Source organism: Ziziphus jujuba, chromosome 2, assembly GCF_031755915.1.
Source record: "Ziziphus jujuba cultivar Dongzao chromosome 2, ASM3175591v1".
NCBI classification, from domain to species: domain Eukaryota; kingdom Viridiplantae; phylum Streptophyta; class Magnoliopsida; order Rosales; family Rhamnaceae; genus Ziziphus; species Ziziphus jujuba.
This window is the reverse complement of record NC_083380.1, coordinates 25,977,967-25,993,951: the sequence shown is the minus strand read 5'-3', so window position 1 is coordinate 25,993,951 and position 15,985 is coordinate 25,977,967. Positions and strand designations below refer to the sequence as shown.

The window sequence follows — 15,985 nt, the reverse complement described above, 5'->3', positions numbered from 1 at the left end:
ATAAAAAAAATAAAAAAATCAGTTCCTTTCATTTTCTTCTTTTTCCTTCATTTTCCACCTCATTTTAACTATCTAAATAAAGAATTTAGTTTCCATTTTAATAATAATAAAATTAGTAGAAATATAATTATTTTGAAAAAATAACTATTTTTTTGGTTTAGATTTTTATTTTAAAGTAGAAAAGTATATATCTAGAGAATTAAATTTTTACCTATGTGGGAAAATAAGTAAGAAAATTATTTATACCTATAAAGTTGCCATTTTAAAAATCCTAAAAAAAAGAATTTTAAGATTTTTTTAAAATACAAATTTGTTTTTAATTATTATATAATATTGATTTAATTATTTATAAGTTTCAACTTTTTTATTATTCATCAAATATAACAAAATAAAATTCAATTCCCAATAAATTAATTTTCTGAAAATTAAATTTTAAAAATTAATTTTTTATAAACTTTGACATTTTCAAAATTAAATTTCAAAAATCAATTTTTTTATAAATTTTGACACTTTTTAAATGTGTCTTTAAATCTTTTATTTTTTTATATTTTTTTTTATTCCATCAATCCAAATATAGTGTAAAAGAAAGAAATGGGGGATAAAAATAATATGAAATTTTAAATGATATGTCAAATTCCAACAAGTGGGAACAAAAATAAGGATATATAAAAGGACACTGAAGATCTAAATCCCATTTTTATTAATTAAAAAAAAAAAACAAAATAGGATTCACCTTTATTAATATAAAAACGAAATAATAAATTTAATTCAATTAAAATTATGGGTAACTATTTTAGCATTGCAAAAATTGAACATTTTCCATTCGAGTCATTAAATAGAAGAGAATGCCAACCTATATAATTTATATTAAGAGCGTCTCCAAGCAATGGCATCCCATTGCTATAATTATTTATGTCACTTATATATAGAATGTAAAAGAACTCTAAATTTATTCACCAAAAAAAAAAAAAAAACTCTAAATTTAATGGAAAATTATAATTTTGTTTTATTTTTTTTGAATAAAACTGAAACGATATTTAAAATCACAATGAACTTGAAATAAAATTGGAATTTAAACAAGAATGGTAATGACCAATGAAGGAAATCTAACTGGAACATTAAAGTTAGAAGATTAAAATTCTTGTAAAAAACAAAAAAAAGATTGCAAATGAGATGAATTTAAAATTAGTATATTATTATTTATCATTAAGAGTAATCATCTAATGTGCTCATGATAATTGTCAATTAAATAAACATGTTAGCTAAAAATTAAAAAATAAAAACTAAGCTGATAAATAGAATTTTTGAAAAAATCAATCTTCAAAATTCGAAAAAAAAAATTATAAACAATTAATATTTTACCATATCATTTTATATTTACAATTATAAATTTTTAAATTAAAATTTTCAATACAATATATTTCCATTAAAAAAGGAAAAGTCCAAAATTAAACACAATAAACCCAAAAACCAATAAAAGGGTCAAACTATTTGATGGCTCCTACTCATGAGAAACTTCAACATGGTAATCATCACAACATATCTCAATTTCTTTGATAAGGCCCTTCTTTTTTTCCCTTCCTCACAATAATAAAAAAGAAAGTGAAAAAAAGTGAAAACAATATTCCTTGTTTAGTTTTGAAGAAATCAAAACCTCGAATTTATCGACAAAATATTTACTTTTTACACTTTTTCTTTCTTTATTATTAATCAAAGCCACTTTTATTTCGGAATATTATCATATTTCTTCAAATTCAATAACAATAAAAAATTAAAAATTAAAAAAATTGTTTTTCAAATTTCATTGAACTGCCAAATAGGCCTTTGGAATGTCCTTTTGTAGTACGCTGATTTCTGGAAATCCCGTATTACGAAACCGAATCCAAAGACCTCAAAAAAGAAAGGTTTGTTCTTAAAGGCCGTGTTTGTTTGCCACTCTCACTCTCTCTTTTACTCGGCATGGCCAGGACTGCTTCTGGGTCCGCGGCGAGGCCGTCAATGGTGTCGACCATCAAAGCTTACTCACTGCCTCTGCTTCTATTCTTCGGAGCCCTTTTCTTCCAGCTTGTTCTTATTCCCAAATCTTTTCCTCCCTCTTACTACGACGGTTTGTTTTTCCATTACACTCAAAAGCTCTCTCTCTCTCTCTCTCTAATTTCTTTCTGTGTGGGTGATGTTCTAATAATGTTTTGTTTGGTTTGTGCTTTGCAGTTCTGGGTATAAAGAGGTATTCTTCTATAGAAGAAGTGAATGAAGCGTACAAAGAACTTTCGTCGAAGTGGTATTTTTTTTATTTTTTTTTAATTCTTCATTGCATATTTCATCATGTATGAACTTTTTGCCAATTGGGTATTTTTGTAACAAACACCGATATGTTAAAATGTTTTTTTTTTTTTTTTGAAATATTTGTTTTACTAATGATGGGATTCAGCGCAATTATATATATTTCACTTAGTGGGACATATACAAAATCAAGCATAAATTACGGCAACTTTAATGCACTTTCTGCTTAATCATAGAATTCAAAGGGGGGAAAGTCTTTTATGCTAAATTTTGCTCCATTAATTTGTGAAGTTCCTTTCCTTCCCTTCCCTTCTGTGAATTTTTTTTTGTCTCAGAATAGAGTTTATGGAAGTTTTACTTTTACAGAGTTCCAAACCTGAAGATGAATGTAGGTGTACAATGTTTTAAACATTAAAGAAATTTTCAAACCTATAAGCTATCAGGAAGGCATCTATTTAATCATGAGAGGAAGAAGGGAGTAAAGCTATTAGGCAGTAGCATATTGCCTTGAATTCTAAATTTTCATTTGATTGTGTCACTAGAAGTTTTGTGAATAATGTTTACTTACTTTTTTCAAATTGATATGGAAGTTGTCTCTCTCAAAAGGTTGGAAGGGAATTAATGACTCTTGTTGACATCTTTTTGAGTGTTTATAAGCATGCCATTTAATTTTGTAATTTAACCAGGAAATTTGATCTTTCAGGAATTCAGAGGTGGATGTTCCTATTACTATTGATTTATTAAAGGTATGTAAATGATTTCTTTGTGTTCTGGGGTTTATTTATTGTTATTATCTTGCATGTGGGCTGAACTGAAGGTAAAAACACTATAAGAGTGTCAAATAAAGGGGTGATTCATTAGAGTGTCCTCAATGGATTCTGAGCTGTAATTCGTTTTAACTCTATTGAATTTGACACATATCATACAGTGAGAAAGGGCACATTTGAAGGCTGGTTTATCAAACTGTTTACATGTTAACCATATGTTTTTGAAGTGTCTATGAGCTTTATCTCCAAGGACTAACATATAAACCCAAAAATATGATTTTGTCTAGATGCGGAGTAAGCCGTAGGGGTTTTCTACTTATTGTTAATGGGGAAAATTCTTTTGAAAATAATATAAAATTCCTTTTATTAAAAGGAAAAGAGACGAAGAATAATGGTTTTAATTAGGATTTTTGTAATAGATACTTGAACTTAATGAAGCAAAGTTGCAACGATATCAAAATTGTTGTACTATTTCCCAGCCTGGTGTTTAATTCTCTCTCTGATACTGTTATTTTCATAATGCATGGGGATGATTTGCAGATCCAGTATGCTTATGAATTGCTGACAAATCCATTATGGAAAAGGAACTATGATTTATTTGGTCTCGATGAGCAATCAGTGAGTTGTTTACTTCCAGATGTTTAATATGGGAGTTCTATTTTTTGTAGTATGTAGCACCACCCTCTTTTTTTCTCTAATATGTGCGAGCTCTACACTGTTATTGATTGTTTGATTTCTTCATTGTAGCATGTGCTTGACAAGGCCAACCAACAGTATACGGGCCAAAGTTTTTCAAAAATGGACCTTCCATTACTAGATTCTTCTATTCCTGGTTAGTTGATATGGTTGTCACTTGTAATTGCTTTACACTAGCATTGCTTTCTATGGTAAGATTGATTATCATATTGTTGCATCAACAATTTTCAAGTCTGACGCGTGTGCATCCTTGGCTTTCAGATACCGGAGATCACAGTCTTAATGTCATTACCTCTGAGGATTTTAAAGCCATGTTTCAGGATACTAAGCCATGGCTAATTCAGGTCCATTAACTTCCTGAAACATGCTGCCATGTCATGAATATAATGCTTTTAGTTTCTTTTCCTCATTTTCATCCTAATCCCCAACAAAGGTTTATTCGGTGAAGCCAGATTTTCATATCTGTTCTTTATGAAGCATGGCATGTTATGTTTAATTTTTCAGCAGCTGGGTTCAAATGCATAAAATTTATAATAATTTTTCTCTGTAGAAATGGACCTTAGTTGGAAACTAGTTTTGATCTGTATTTGAAAATCTTGGATTCTGTAAAGATATGACTTTACATTAAATGTCCAGTATCCCTGTGTTCTATCCAATATGTTGGTATTTTCAGTTCTTAGTATTAAAAGTGTGGGAAACTATGTCAATTTGATTTATAATTTTTGGTATTTATGTTGTGAAATGATACTTACTTCTAAATGATATGGTTTTTATTTTTATTTTAATGTTTTATTTTATTTAAGGTTAACTCTATTGTCTATGTTCATCTTTCAGTTGCTGAAGGTAAAACAAAATATTGTGTCATCACCTACTTTTGGCTAGAATTTGTATGATACTGCTGTCTTTTGAAGTATATGGTTCAGATCTTATTTCAAATAGGAGTTTTTTGTTGTTTTTCATATTATGTTATTCTGTAATTCGAGTTTATTTTAGTTCTTCCTGTTTTTTACTCATTGACTGTGTATTAAATGAAATTTGGATCAGTTGTACTCATCTGGAAGCAAGCGCTCTGCTCAATTTTCTGATGTCTGGAAAAGAAATGGTATGTTCATATGCTAGTGTCAGTTTGTTTTCCTTATTTACATCTAGAAAGATTAAATTCTTAGTATCTAATATTTGACATGGTCAAGTTTTGTTCACAAAGTTTGGTATTAGCTACCCTTCTCAACCATTTTGCTTTCCACTTCTTCCAGGGGCATATCCTTTTTTGGCAGAAAAAAAGTTTCTTTCAAGTATTGAATGTTATAATTAATCATGGGCATCTGTTCTAAATTATAATTTGCATTCATTATCGACCAGTCTCTGCTTTCTATCTCTTTCTGTTCTAATTTCAAAAGTTTAATTTTAATATAGTATTTTTAATCTGTTAATTCTTATATATATCGTTTTGTAGTGAAATGTTTTTTCCCCTAGTTTTAGTGTTATAATGTTAGTGTTTTATATATAGTATATGTGGTGCTTTCATTTGCATCTATTCTCAAATTATTCATACTTGCAATGAAGCTGTTTTATGTGATGCCTCCAATAATTATATACTATTTATTACTCCTAATTTTTAAATATATTGAGATATTATAGTAATCTAAACAAAAGTTGGAACATAGTAAAAGAATTTATGGGGAATTCTATATAGGACATGGGTCAAATCATCAGTGAGGTACGTAGATTTTGATGAAAAATTGATTTTACTATTAAAGTTGCTTCACATTCCAAGTTTGTCATTCTTAGTTTTTGTTTATAAGAGAGGATGAAAAAGTCATATCTAGAAATAGTTGAAATGGGAATGCATTTCTGCTTAAGTATGATAGTCATCTATATGATAGTCTTTAATTCTGATCTGAAGCACGATTGTTGCTTGAGGAATATGTTCATTAATTATGCTTTCTTTTTCACTCTTTTAAGCTGCTTTGTTGGAGGGAGTTGCAAATACTGCTTCAGTGGAACTTGGAGATCTTCAACTTGTGGCATACCTTGCTGAGAAGAAACCATCAGGGCATCCTTTCTTCAGAAATGGTAAGTTAAACGCTAACTTAGTATCTTTACAGACTACCACTAAGGGAAGCTTGTCTTCTCGCTCAGCTGTAATGTCTTGGAATCTTTCTCCTGTAAAATGAAAGTCATGGGGCGTAGTAGGTGCAGAACATCATACTTGAAAACTGTATGATAATAGTAGTCATAAAATTGCTTCAAGTTCTATCATGATTAATATAGACACTTCTGTACCGCACTAAGAACTCGTCTCTTTATCTCTTGCTTACTTCTAGCATGCTGCTTACCCTTCACTAATGTTGTCAAATCGTGAATCGAAACGTGAATCGTTTTGTTAAAATTGTGAAACGTGTATCGTAAGATACACTCAAGAATTTTGAATCGGCACAATGTATCGTCACTTTACTGTTGCATATCACATCTTATATTATATATATAGTTACATTGCATATCACATCTTATTTTATTATTTATTTAAAATAATAAAAAGGATTTTTATTGCATTTGCACGTGGGTCTTGAAAGAATATATCACATCTTAGTAAATAATAAAATAAAGATTTTTATTCCACTTGCACGTGGGTCTTGAAAGAAATCCTATGTTATAAATTTATTGTTTGTTCTCTTTAACTAATTAAAATTAAAAAGAAAAGAAATAAAATAATAATAAAATTTCTTTCATCTCTACCATTATCGACTTGAGAAGTGTATAATAATAATAATCAATGTTATTTTATTTTTTCTCTTTGACCAATGAAATTTAAATAAATAAATAAATAAATAAAATAATAATAAATTTCTTTCATCTCTACCATTATCATCTTCGTCTTCTTCTCCACTTCTCTAGACTCGAGGGCATCGTTTTCTTCTCCATTTTTTCAATAAATCATCATCTTCTCCATCTTCACCACTTATTTAGTAGATCATCATCGTCTTCTTCTCCACTTCTCCAATAGACTTCTAAAGCATTTTGCAATTAGAGGATTAAAATCAATTGAAGAGCAGGCAACAAGATCAGAAGGTTTGAAATCGGTGAATCGGCTATTCAATTGAATCGTACGATTCACCTGCAAATCGATTCAAACAAACGATTTGTATCGCTTGACATCCATCTCGATACAAATCGGACGTTTCGTATCATGAATTGTTCGTTTTTTAACAAGAATGCCCTTCACCACTTTATTCATCCGCATGCCATATACCCTTCCTTAGAAATTAACCTTTTGAAAAGCATCTTAGTTGGAGTGTGTTTTGAACACTTTATACATCTCTTCAGGTTTTAAATCTTGTCTGTTCTTGCACTTTTTTTGATCCTGTGATACTTTTTAGAAACTTCTCACACCTAACAAATTATCATATATTGGTTAAAAACTTTAATGTTATTGTTCAATTGGTTCTTTTCTAATTTGTAATTATCACATTTCCTATCCATGAGCATTATAACTATTGTTCCAGGATTAAGGGGCTGCAAAACTAGTAGATTATTGTAGGCATGATGGTGGATTTTCAGGGATGAAATGTCCTTTTTTTCTTTTCTTTTTTTTTTTTTTTTTTCCCTTTTTTAATAATTAAAAAAGAAATTTACTTTTCTTTGTAGTGTGTGTGTATCCATTACTTCACATACCTTTAACTATTGTGTCTTAAACACTGAATCTTATTGTACACAAGCACCCCTTCTTTTTTATTGTGTCTAATTGCATTTAAGCGTGTACAGGCATTCCCTCTCTTGTTGCTTTTCCCCCAGGGTGTAAAAACGCTGATTGTCTTATTAGGTGAGTATCTCAGGTTTATATTGCATATTCAAAGCGGTGGAAATTTAATTTTATAGAACTTGAGTAATGCTATGGAATTTCAAAGATTTTTTATTATTGGCTTCATATAGTCGCAAGTTGCGTTTTTCTTTACCTTGCTTGGTAAGCTTCAAGAAGTCATGTTTCCCTAGTGAAGGAGAGGGAGCTTCTAATTTGGTTCTTTGTGTTAGGTATAATGGAGAGCTCTCAGTTGATGCAATTACAGATTGGTTTGCAACGACTATACTCAGTTTACCTCGAATTTTTTACTACACAAAAGAATCATTGGTAATTTATTTTATCTTATTTTCTCTTCATTCTTCTTTGAGATACCTGCACCCCCCACCAAAAAAAAAAAAAAAAAAAAAAAAAAAAAAAAAAAAGAAAAGAAAAGAAAAAAGTGTAAATTTCCTTATAGGGGAAGGTCTGAGACTTCATTTCTTTAACACACCTGTTCCTTAAAAAAAATAAAAAATCCTTCTGGGAAAACTAAATGAAGGGGAAGGTCAGAAAACCCCAAGTGGCCCAATTTGTCAGAAAAATATAATACTTATTCTAATTGAGATTCTGTTAGTGCATCGTCAGAAGGTTTTTTCATTTATTTTGTAATTGTGTTTTCGATCTTTGTTAAACTCATATATTAGTATTATCTTACCGCTTTTGCTTTTGTTTTCTCTTTCTTTAATTTATATCTTAGCCTACCTCAAATATATATGATTCATACTTTCACTTCAGGGACCAAACTTTCTGGCTAAAGCCAGCCCTCATAAGGTACAATCTGAGTTTCAATTTATCACTTATATTTCTATAGATTCATATGATGCATTTTAGTTCTTGTTCTTGGAATCTTCTAATACATATGCATTTGACATTGAGAGTATGGTTGTCAAAATGTGTATCGTTTTGATAAAAAAGTGTATCGTGTATTGTAACGTATCGTGTATCGTTAAATTAAAACATAATATATTTATATATATATATATATAATATTTAAAAAGTTCTTAACATATCATAGAAATATATCATCTGTTTCGTGCATCGGTGATGTCGGAAGCATAACGTTCCTGTATCATTTCGATACAGTGAAATTTCCGATATGGCATGTGGTATGTTATTTTGATTTGAGACGATACGTATCGTGTATTGTACAATACTAATAGCTATGATTGAGAGAAACTAAGAGGCATTAATAATAGGATTTAGTAGACCCCCATTTGTTGAGGGAGGTGATGGTCACAATATTAGCAACTTTCTCCACAACTTTGATTTGAGCACCAAATTCAGTCTTAGAATTATTTGACATTCAAATAAATACTAATTTTGTATAATGTAAATTATTCAACTAAAGATAGGGTACCTACACCTGAAGTAGCAAAAACATGGAGAAGTAAAAATTACAGATAAAGGGATGAGGAAGAGAGGAAAAAAGACGGATATTAGAAGAGATGGATGTGCATCGCAAGTTCCATTCAAGGATAAAACTTAAAACATTTCCATAACTATTTTATTCATATGCTCTGTTGCTCTTCAGTTGGAGAGTGATGTTGCTTAGCAGAGCAAGCGTTCATATATAAATATACATGCATATGCAATATATATACTGTTTCAAGTTGCCACTTGCCACTGCTGTAAAATTCTCGTTTTTCCTACTGTAATAGTCATGGACCATGCATTTTAGTAGAAAAACATAAATACATGCATGTAGTCATAAAAGTTGTCTCTCTTTCTCTTCAGTTTGTTACTTGTAGAGTTTTAATTCTTAATTATTTCATGCTTCTTGGTCATAGGTTAAAGTCATTTTCTTCTCAAAATCAGGGGAGCGTGCTTCTCCATTTGTACGCCAATCAGTAAAAAATTATTGGGATCATGCTTCTTTTGCATTTGTGCTATGGCGAGAAGAGGAATCTTCTGTTTGGTTTAATGCGTGAGTCATTTCGTAGGATGCTACTTTAGCTTTCTATTCTTCTATATTGGATAAAAAATCTATTGATATTGGATCATTGGGAAATTTGTCAATGACAACAGGTTTGAGGTGGAATCTGCACCTGCTATAGTAATTTTAAAAGATCCAGGTGTCAAACCTCTTGTTCACCATGGTACTCAACTCTGTTAACTATTTCCTCTGTAATAAATTAATAATTTGGTGAAAGTTCAGTAATTTCTTATTTAAAAAAAAAAAAGAAAAAAAAAGAAAGAAAGTGCAAGCTCTGTTATAAGCAAAGTTGTTGATTTATGTTGCAGGTGCAGTTAACAATTCACAGTTTCTAAATATTATGGAACATAATAAGCTACAAGGTAGGCGGTTGTCTAACCATCATTTTAATAGTTTGGCTTCCATCTAATTGTATTCGGATCATTTCTGAATTCTGCTTTATTACATTGCATTTGTTAAGAAATTGTCTGACCTGTAGTAACTTTGTCTATTGCTATTTCTTTCCTCTCAGATGCTGTAGGCACATAATAATTTTTAATGATATAGATGCAGCAATTTGACTGCTATGTTTTGGCTTTTTACTTATTTCAATCGATATGTTGTGCCTCCAAACTCTGCTTTGATACCTGTTTGAATTGATACTCAACTTCAAGAAGACTTAACAATGAGCACAAATAACTAAATAAATAAAAGTTTCTATCATTGTGACTGCAAAAGAAATTAAAGTTCCCAGAAATTGTAGATTTTGATGCCAAGTAGATGAAGTTTTTCCTAGCAACATTGATAATTGAAAAGGACGAGGAGCAGTAAGGATCAAGATAGTCCTCCCTTCTTTGCTGCTTCCTAAAAATGGAATAGTCTTTTTCTTTGATACATTTTTATACATCTTGTGGAAAAAAATAGCCCTAAGAAATAATCCATGGACTTCTAAATGATCTTCTAGTCATGATAATAGAATCCACATTATAATGCATTTTAATGTACACATCCCATTACAATTACAGCAGTGGTGTGTTTTTATATCTATGATTGAACTTTATTTTTTATTCTATTTACATTTTCAGGCATGTGTCAAATTTACTGTTCATTTTCCATTTAGTAGTGAAATCTGAAGTGACATATAAACTTTCAAATTTCTCTTTTACGATGACAATTGTATGTTAATTAGATGGCCTGTTTTACTCAAGCTGATGCCACCAGGTGACAAAGCTAATGTTATATATATTTTATCAAATTAAGCTACATGATGTAGATTGACATTTCAATACACATTAGTATATAATTTGATGTAGAGCTTCATATGCATCATTTACCACCGTGCATCATCTACCACTCCTTGGTATCTAGGTGCCACTAATTAGAAACAAAATGGTAAAAACTGTAAAATACCAAATGGTAAAGTGCAGAGGGCGTTTGCAATGAACTTGTTTATTGTTAGGATGGCTGAACTCCATGGGTGGGTAGTTCCCAACAAAATCAATCATTTGAGCTGGTGGCAGTTGGTGGTACATGTGTTTGTTCTCCCATCTGATGACTTAAAATGATCTTTTGTTCATGTTTACTTTAGCTTATAAAGTATTGCTAAATTATGAAGCTCAAAAGGATTGAAAAGTGTCCTATGAGATAAATTTTTAGGTTCAAGGAGGGAGAGGCCCTTTTTCATATATTTAAGCTTATGTTCACAGAGCTTCCTCAACTAAGGAGTACAACATCAATGGAATTGGGTTGTGATGCCCGTGGCTATTCTCGTGCTGGATATGATACCACTACTTGGTACTGTGCTATTCTGGCAGGAAGGCATGGCCCAGAACTCAATAAAATGCGTGAAGTAAGCTTCTTTCCTATGCTTATGTTTTAGACTTTACCCTTTATTATTTAGTCTGTGAATTTTAGCATTTTTATGCTTGAATAATTTTACTAAAGATTTCTTTGGAGATCAAGTGAAATGAAAAATATCGCATGGCATCTCATATAATAATTTCATTTTGCAAGCGATGTGAATTACATAAGTTCATAGACCATGCGCAGGGTCCAACAAGTATTATCAGATAAGACTGAGTCAAGTACAGTGGATGGAGATGAATCTGTAACTACAGCATTGGTTGTGTTCAAAGCTAAACGACTGACATTTGCTTGGCTTGATGGGGAAGCTCAAAAGGTGATATTTTTTTGTTAGTGACGTGTTGTTCTTATTGAACAATGTCTTTATGTAACAAATTGTTGCATCTTTGAACTGTATCTTGTTCTGAGCCAGTTAAATTTTTATTTTTCAGAGATATTGTTTCTTCTATCTCAATTCTGAGACCAGCTACGAAACCTGTGGACCAAGGAGAGATATTACTGATGTAGCTCAACTATTTATTGTGCGTTACAAAAGGAATTCTACCGAAGAGAATCGGAAGCCTGAGACAAAAAGAAACAGCATATGGGATGCATTACAAGAACAGGAACTGGATTCTGCAGCACAGCTTGTGGCAAGGTACAATGGTTCAGCTGAATCTCCAGAGGTACAAACTCGAGTTTTTCCTAATATTCCAGAGTGCTTTAGTTAGCGGCCTTGAATAGTGTGTTTACCAAATTTCTTCTCAACTAAAATTACAATCCTTATTAGGAAATACAAAGATCTTCCTCTGTTTTCCAAGAATTATAATAATTACATATCTTTCTGCTACTCATTAATTTCAAATGTTTTAAATGTTGCACGTACAGTTCTTTAACTTAAACAAAATTTTAATCTTTGGGTAATGGAAGTAGCAATCTTGAATTTATAATTAGTTTTGAGAACGGATATTACAATAAATAATCCGTAATTCATTTTAGAAATTTAAGATGGAAAGATAGGGAAGAAGATTATAGCTACATTTCAAAATTTCCAACATTTTGGAACTGGGAGGTAATTTCATCGCAGTGCGTCATTAGTTTTTCCTAAAAAACCAAGAAGGTTAGTGTATTGTTTTCCACACCTTTTCCTTGTGTAGCTGGGCTGCCTCACCTTTTTTATTTTTATTTTGTATAAATTTATTATTATTATTATTATTAGTATTTATATTATTTGCTTCCTGCAGATTATTAAATGGATATCTCAAATAATCAAGGATGGTGACTCCAGAGATCTTCCCCATTATGTAAACTACTTGCTTGAATGCTTGTGCATATTTTGTAGACAAGTTTTTGGGAGCTTGCTTTTGTATGTACTTCCTTTTTTCAGTCCCTTTAGCGGTCACTAGTCTGGGCTTTAAATTGGTATGGTTTTAGGAACCAGTCGGGATATGATTATAACTTCTCTCACCTTCTCAATCTATTTCTAATGTAGAGAACAAAAACTCCCGATTTAGTTCCTGAGGATGCGGACCCTATTTGGATCAAAAGTTTGCAAAGCATTACTACACTGTCTTCAGTGAAGCAGCGTTTTCATGGTATTATGATAAGAATCTCTGACCACATTGGAGATCCAAGAATTGGCCCCATCTTGCTTCTGGGAGCATTGATGTCTTTTGGTGCCATCTGGCTGCGGAGGAGTCAACCAACTCTTCAATCTAATCCACAGAGTCAACCCAATACTGGGGTAAGTATGGTCATCCTCAGGCATATGGTTGTTAGTGTCAGTGTTATTCAATACATGACATACCATTGTGTTGCAAGTTGCAAGTTTGCAACACTTGTTTGGATACACGATGTGTTTTATGAGAAGGTTGTTAATTGATGTTGCTGAAAATGAAATTTTTAATTAAAATATGAAACATTTGATTGTTTTAGGGAGTAGCTATGCTCAACTCAAGCAACTCCTACAGTTTTTTTGCATGACTAATTTCGTGAGAATTATAGCTAACAACATTAAATAAGTGGACTGATTCAGTAGAAAAATATATTTTAGAGGGGGTAGTAAGATAATTTTTTGGGGTGATTTATGGGGTAGAGCAGAAAACATGGTAGTTATATTCATGTTTAAGATTAAGCGCAGGAACCAAAAGTTATCGTATGGCTACATTCTTGAATGTCTTATCAAATTTGCTATCCTCTTTCCCTTGTTATTATTATTATTATATTATTATTATTACTACTATTTTCTATGATAATCCTGTATCACAAATCTAAATTCATGAATGCAGCAATCTTATTTGTAATCCTTGCAAATCTAAACCTTCCCAAATAGCAGCATCATTTTTGTAACCTCTTTTTTTAGTATTTATTATCTTTATGGTTCTGATGTATACTCAAAAGTTAGTAACCTGTTGCATATGCATATCATTACAGGATGCAAGTAGGCTACAGAAGAGAGATCGAATAAGAACCGGGTCAAATAAAGAACCTCGTCCTTCTTCCATCACAGACCGCGAACCAAAAGATGCTTACCAGATGCCATTTACGGATTCAGATTCTGAGTAGCAGATTCAGTTTTTGGAGTTGATGAATCCAGAAACCAAACATCAAAAACGCTTGTTTATAGAGATTTCACAAATACTAATATATAATTATTGGAAGGCATGATTTTTTTTTTTTTTTTGGGGTAATATTATTGAAAGGCATGATTGTTTGCTTATAATGTGTTAGATAATGTACTTTCTATATCCCTGTTGGTTGTTCAATCTAATTGCATGTCTTTGTAGAGAATCAAGTACAGCAGCGGTACCTAATCACCAGTACAATGTTCAAATATCATAGTTAGTTAAATATGGAATCATATAAATATGTAAATGTTATGTGCATGTATTAATTATTCTGTTTATTTAAAAATGCGAAAAAAAAGAAAAAAGAAAAATCGGCTGAAAAATATGTAAATGGAACGAAAAATATGGATATTTAATATATATTAAAATTAGTTTGATGTATTTTAATATGATAAAATATTAATCATTTGATGTATTTTAAGAGATCAAAAATAGTAAATAATTGAAAGAATAATAAAAAAAAAATAAATCTATTTTTATACACTTTTTTATGTTGTTGCAAAAGAGAAAAAAATAATTGAAATTATTAATTTTTTCAAAATACCTTCCTTTTTTTTTATTTTTTTTCCTTTTTTGTTGTTGGTACTTGTATATTATGGCTATATACTTAATACATATTTTAAACATTTCTCTTCCACAAATTGCATATTTTTCCATGCAAATGAAATCAAAATGAAAAATATTAATTTTTTTAAAAAATATGTAGGCATGCACATTATACACGCACTATTGGTATTACTAATTTACTAATTAGGCCAAATATCGCGTATCTAATCAACACTCATGATATAAACATGAAGTGTAGGTCCTACAACATTATTTACATGAGGTTCGTTTGATTAGATTTTTCTGTCCAACAATTGCATGTAAGATTTTTTATTTTATTTTTTAAGTCCAAATGCTTTTTTCAATTCACAATAATGTCAATATTTATCAAATTTGTTAATCAAATAATGTAGTCAATCAAGTATTAAAATTTAATCGGATTTGTTTTCTATTTACTTATCTATATTTATGTTATATTAATATTTTATTGATAATATATAATAGCATGTCATTTTGTAAATGTGTTTAGTAAAAACTTTAGTACCTATAGCACAGAGTGTTTTAAATTGAGTAATAATAATGCTATAGGTAACAAAATGTTTATTAAATTTATTTACCAGATAAAATATATTAAAATATTATTGATTATCATATTTATATAGTCTAAATATAAAAAAGTAAACCTTAAATGGATAAGTGAATTAAAAAAAAAAAAATTAAATGCTATCACATCATTGTGTATATAAATTTAGTGAACATTTGATAAACTAGCATACTGATCAAGCAAAAGTATGTCATTTTGTAAATGTGTTTGTAAATAATTTGGTGCCTATAGCATGAAGGATTTTTAAATCAAGTAAAGGTAATTAGACTCTTGAAATTAATGTTTATGCAAATTTTAAATAGTCAAAACATGTTTGTAAAGTATAAATGTCCCAAATTTTTATAATTTCCAAAATTTTTGTTTCAAACCATTTTTATAAAACTATTTCAAAATTAGAACTTTAAAATTCAAAGTAAAAGTATTTTAAAAGATAAAGAAAGAAAAGAGATAGTTTGATTTTTGAATTAATGTTTATATAAATTTAAAATTGTCAAAACTTGTTTATAAGGTTATACATGTTAATGTAGGTTTCTTGGTTATATATACCTTCAATTGTAACACCCCGTCCCGAATCGCACCGGAATCCGTGCACGTTGACCGAGGTTGACCGTTGACCGTTGACCGAAGGGGTCAAAGTTGACTTTTTGACTCGGTGGGAATTTCGAGTTGACCAGGGTACCGTGGCGAAGTGCATGACGCCCTGAGTTCGTAGACTAGTAGCACGTCGAAAACGGAGCTACGGTTTGAAAGTTATGGGCAAAACAAGTTGAAGTGTAAACTGTCTAAAAGGTGCCGGGAGTTGACTTTTTCTTGTGATGTAATTATGAGTTGACTCTTGTATGGTTGTAAAGTACTCGTCGATACGAGTTC

General features: G+C 30.5%; 1 protein-coding gene across 2 annotated transcripts; it reads left to right on the top strand.

Moving 5' to 3' along the window:
- The first annotated feature begins 1,780 nt into the window (after positions 1-1,780).
- Positions 1,781-14,087, top strand: LOC107419220 (uncharacterized). 2 transcript variants are annotated; one of them, XM_048473721.2, is made up of 20 exons: positions 1,785-2,107; positions 2,212-2,281; positions 2,987-3,029; positions 3,591-3,668; positions 3,798-3,882; positions 4,008-4,090; positions 4,791-4,848; positions 5,709-5,819; positions 7,509-7,566; positions 7,776-7,872; positions 8,320-8,355; positions 9,372-9,508; positions 9,610-9,680; positions 9,826-9,879; positions 11,203-11,345; positions 11,535-11,675; positions 11,791-12,024; positions 12,583-12,642; positions 12,831-13,082; positions 13,772-14,087. In XM_048473721.2, exons 1-20 carry the CDS (start codon positions 1,960-1,962, stop codon positions 13,901-13,903), a joined length of 2,091 nt encoding a protein of 696 aa, XP_048329678.2. In that variant the 5' UTR covers positions 1,785-1,959; the 3' UTR covers positions 13,904-14,087. The 2 variants fall into 2 exon arrangements, with proteins under 2 accessions (XP_048329679.2, XP_048329678.2); XM_048473722.2 differs by lacking the exon at positions 13,772-14,087 and having other exon boundaries at positions 1,781-2,107; positions 12,583-12,704; positions 12,831-12,993.
- The last annotated feature ends 1,898 nt before the right edge of the window (positions 14,088-15,985 follow it).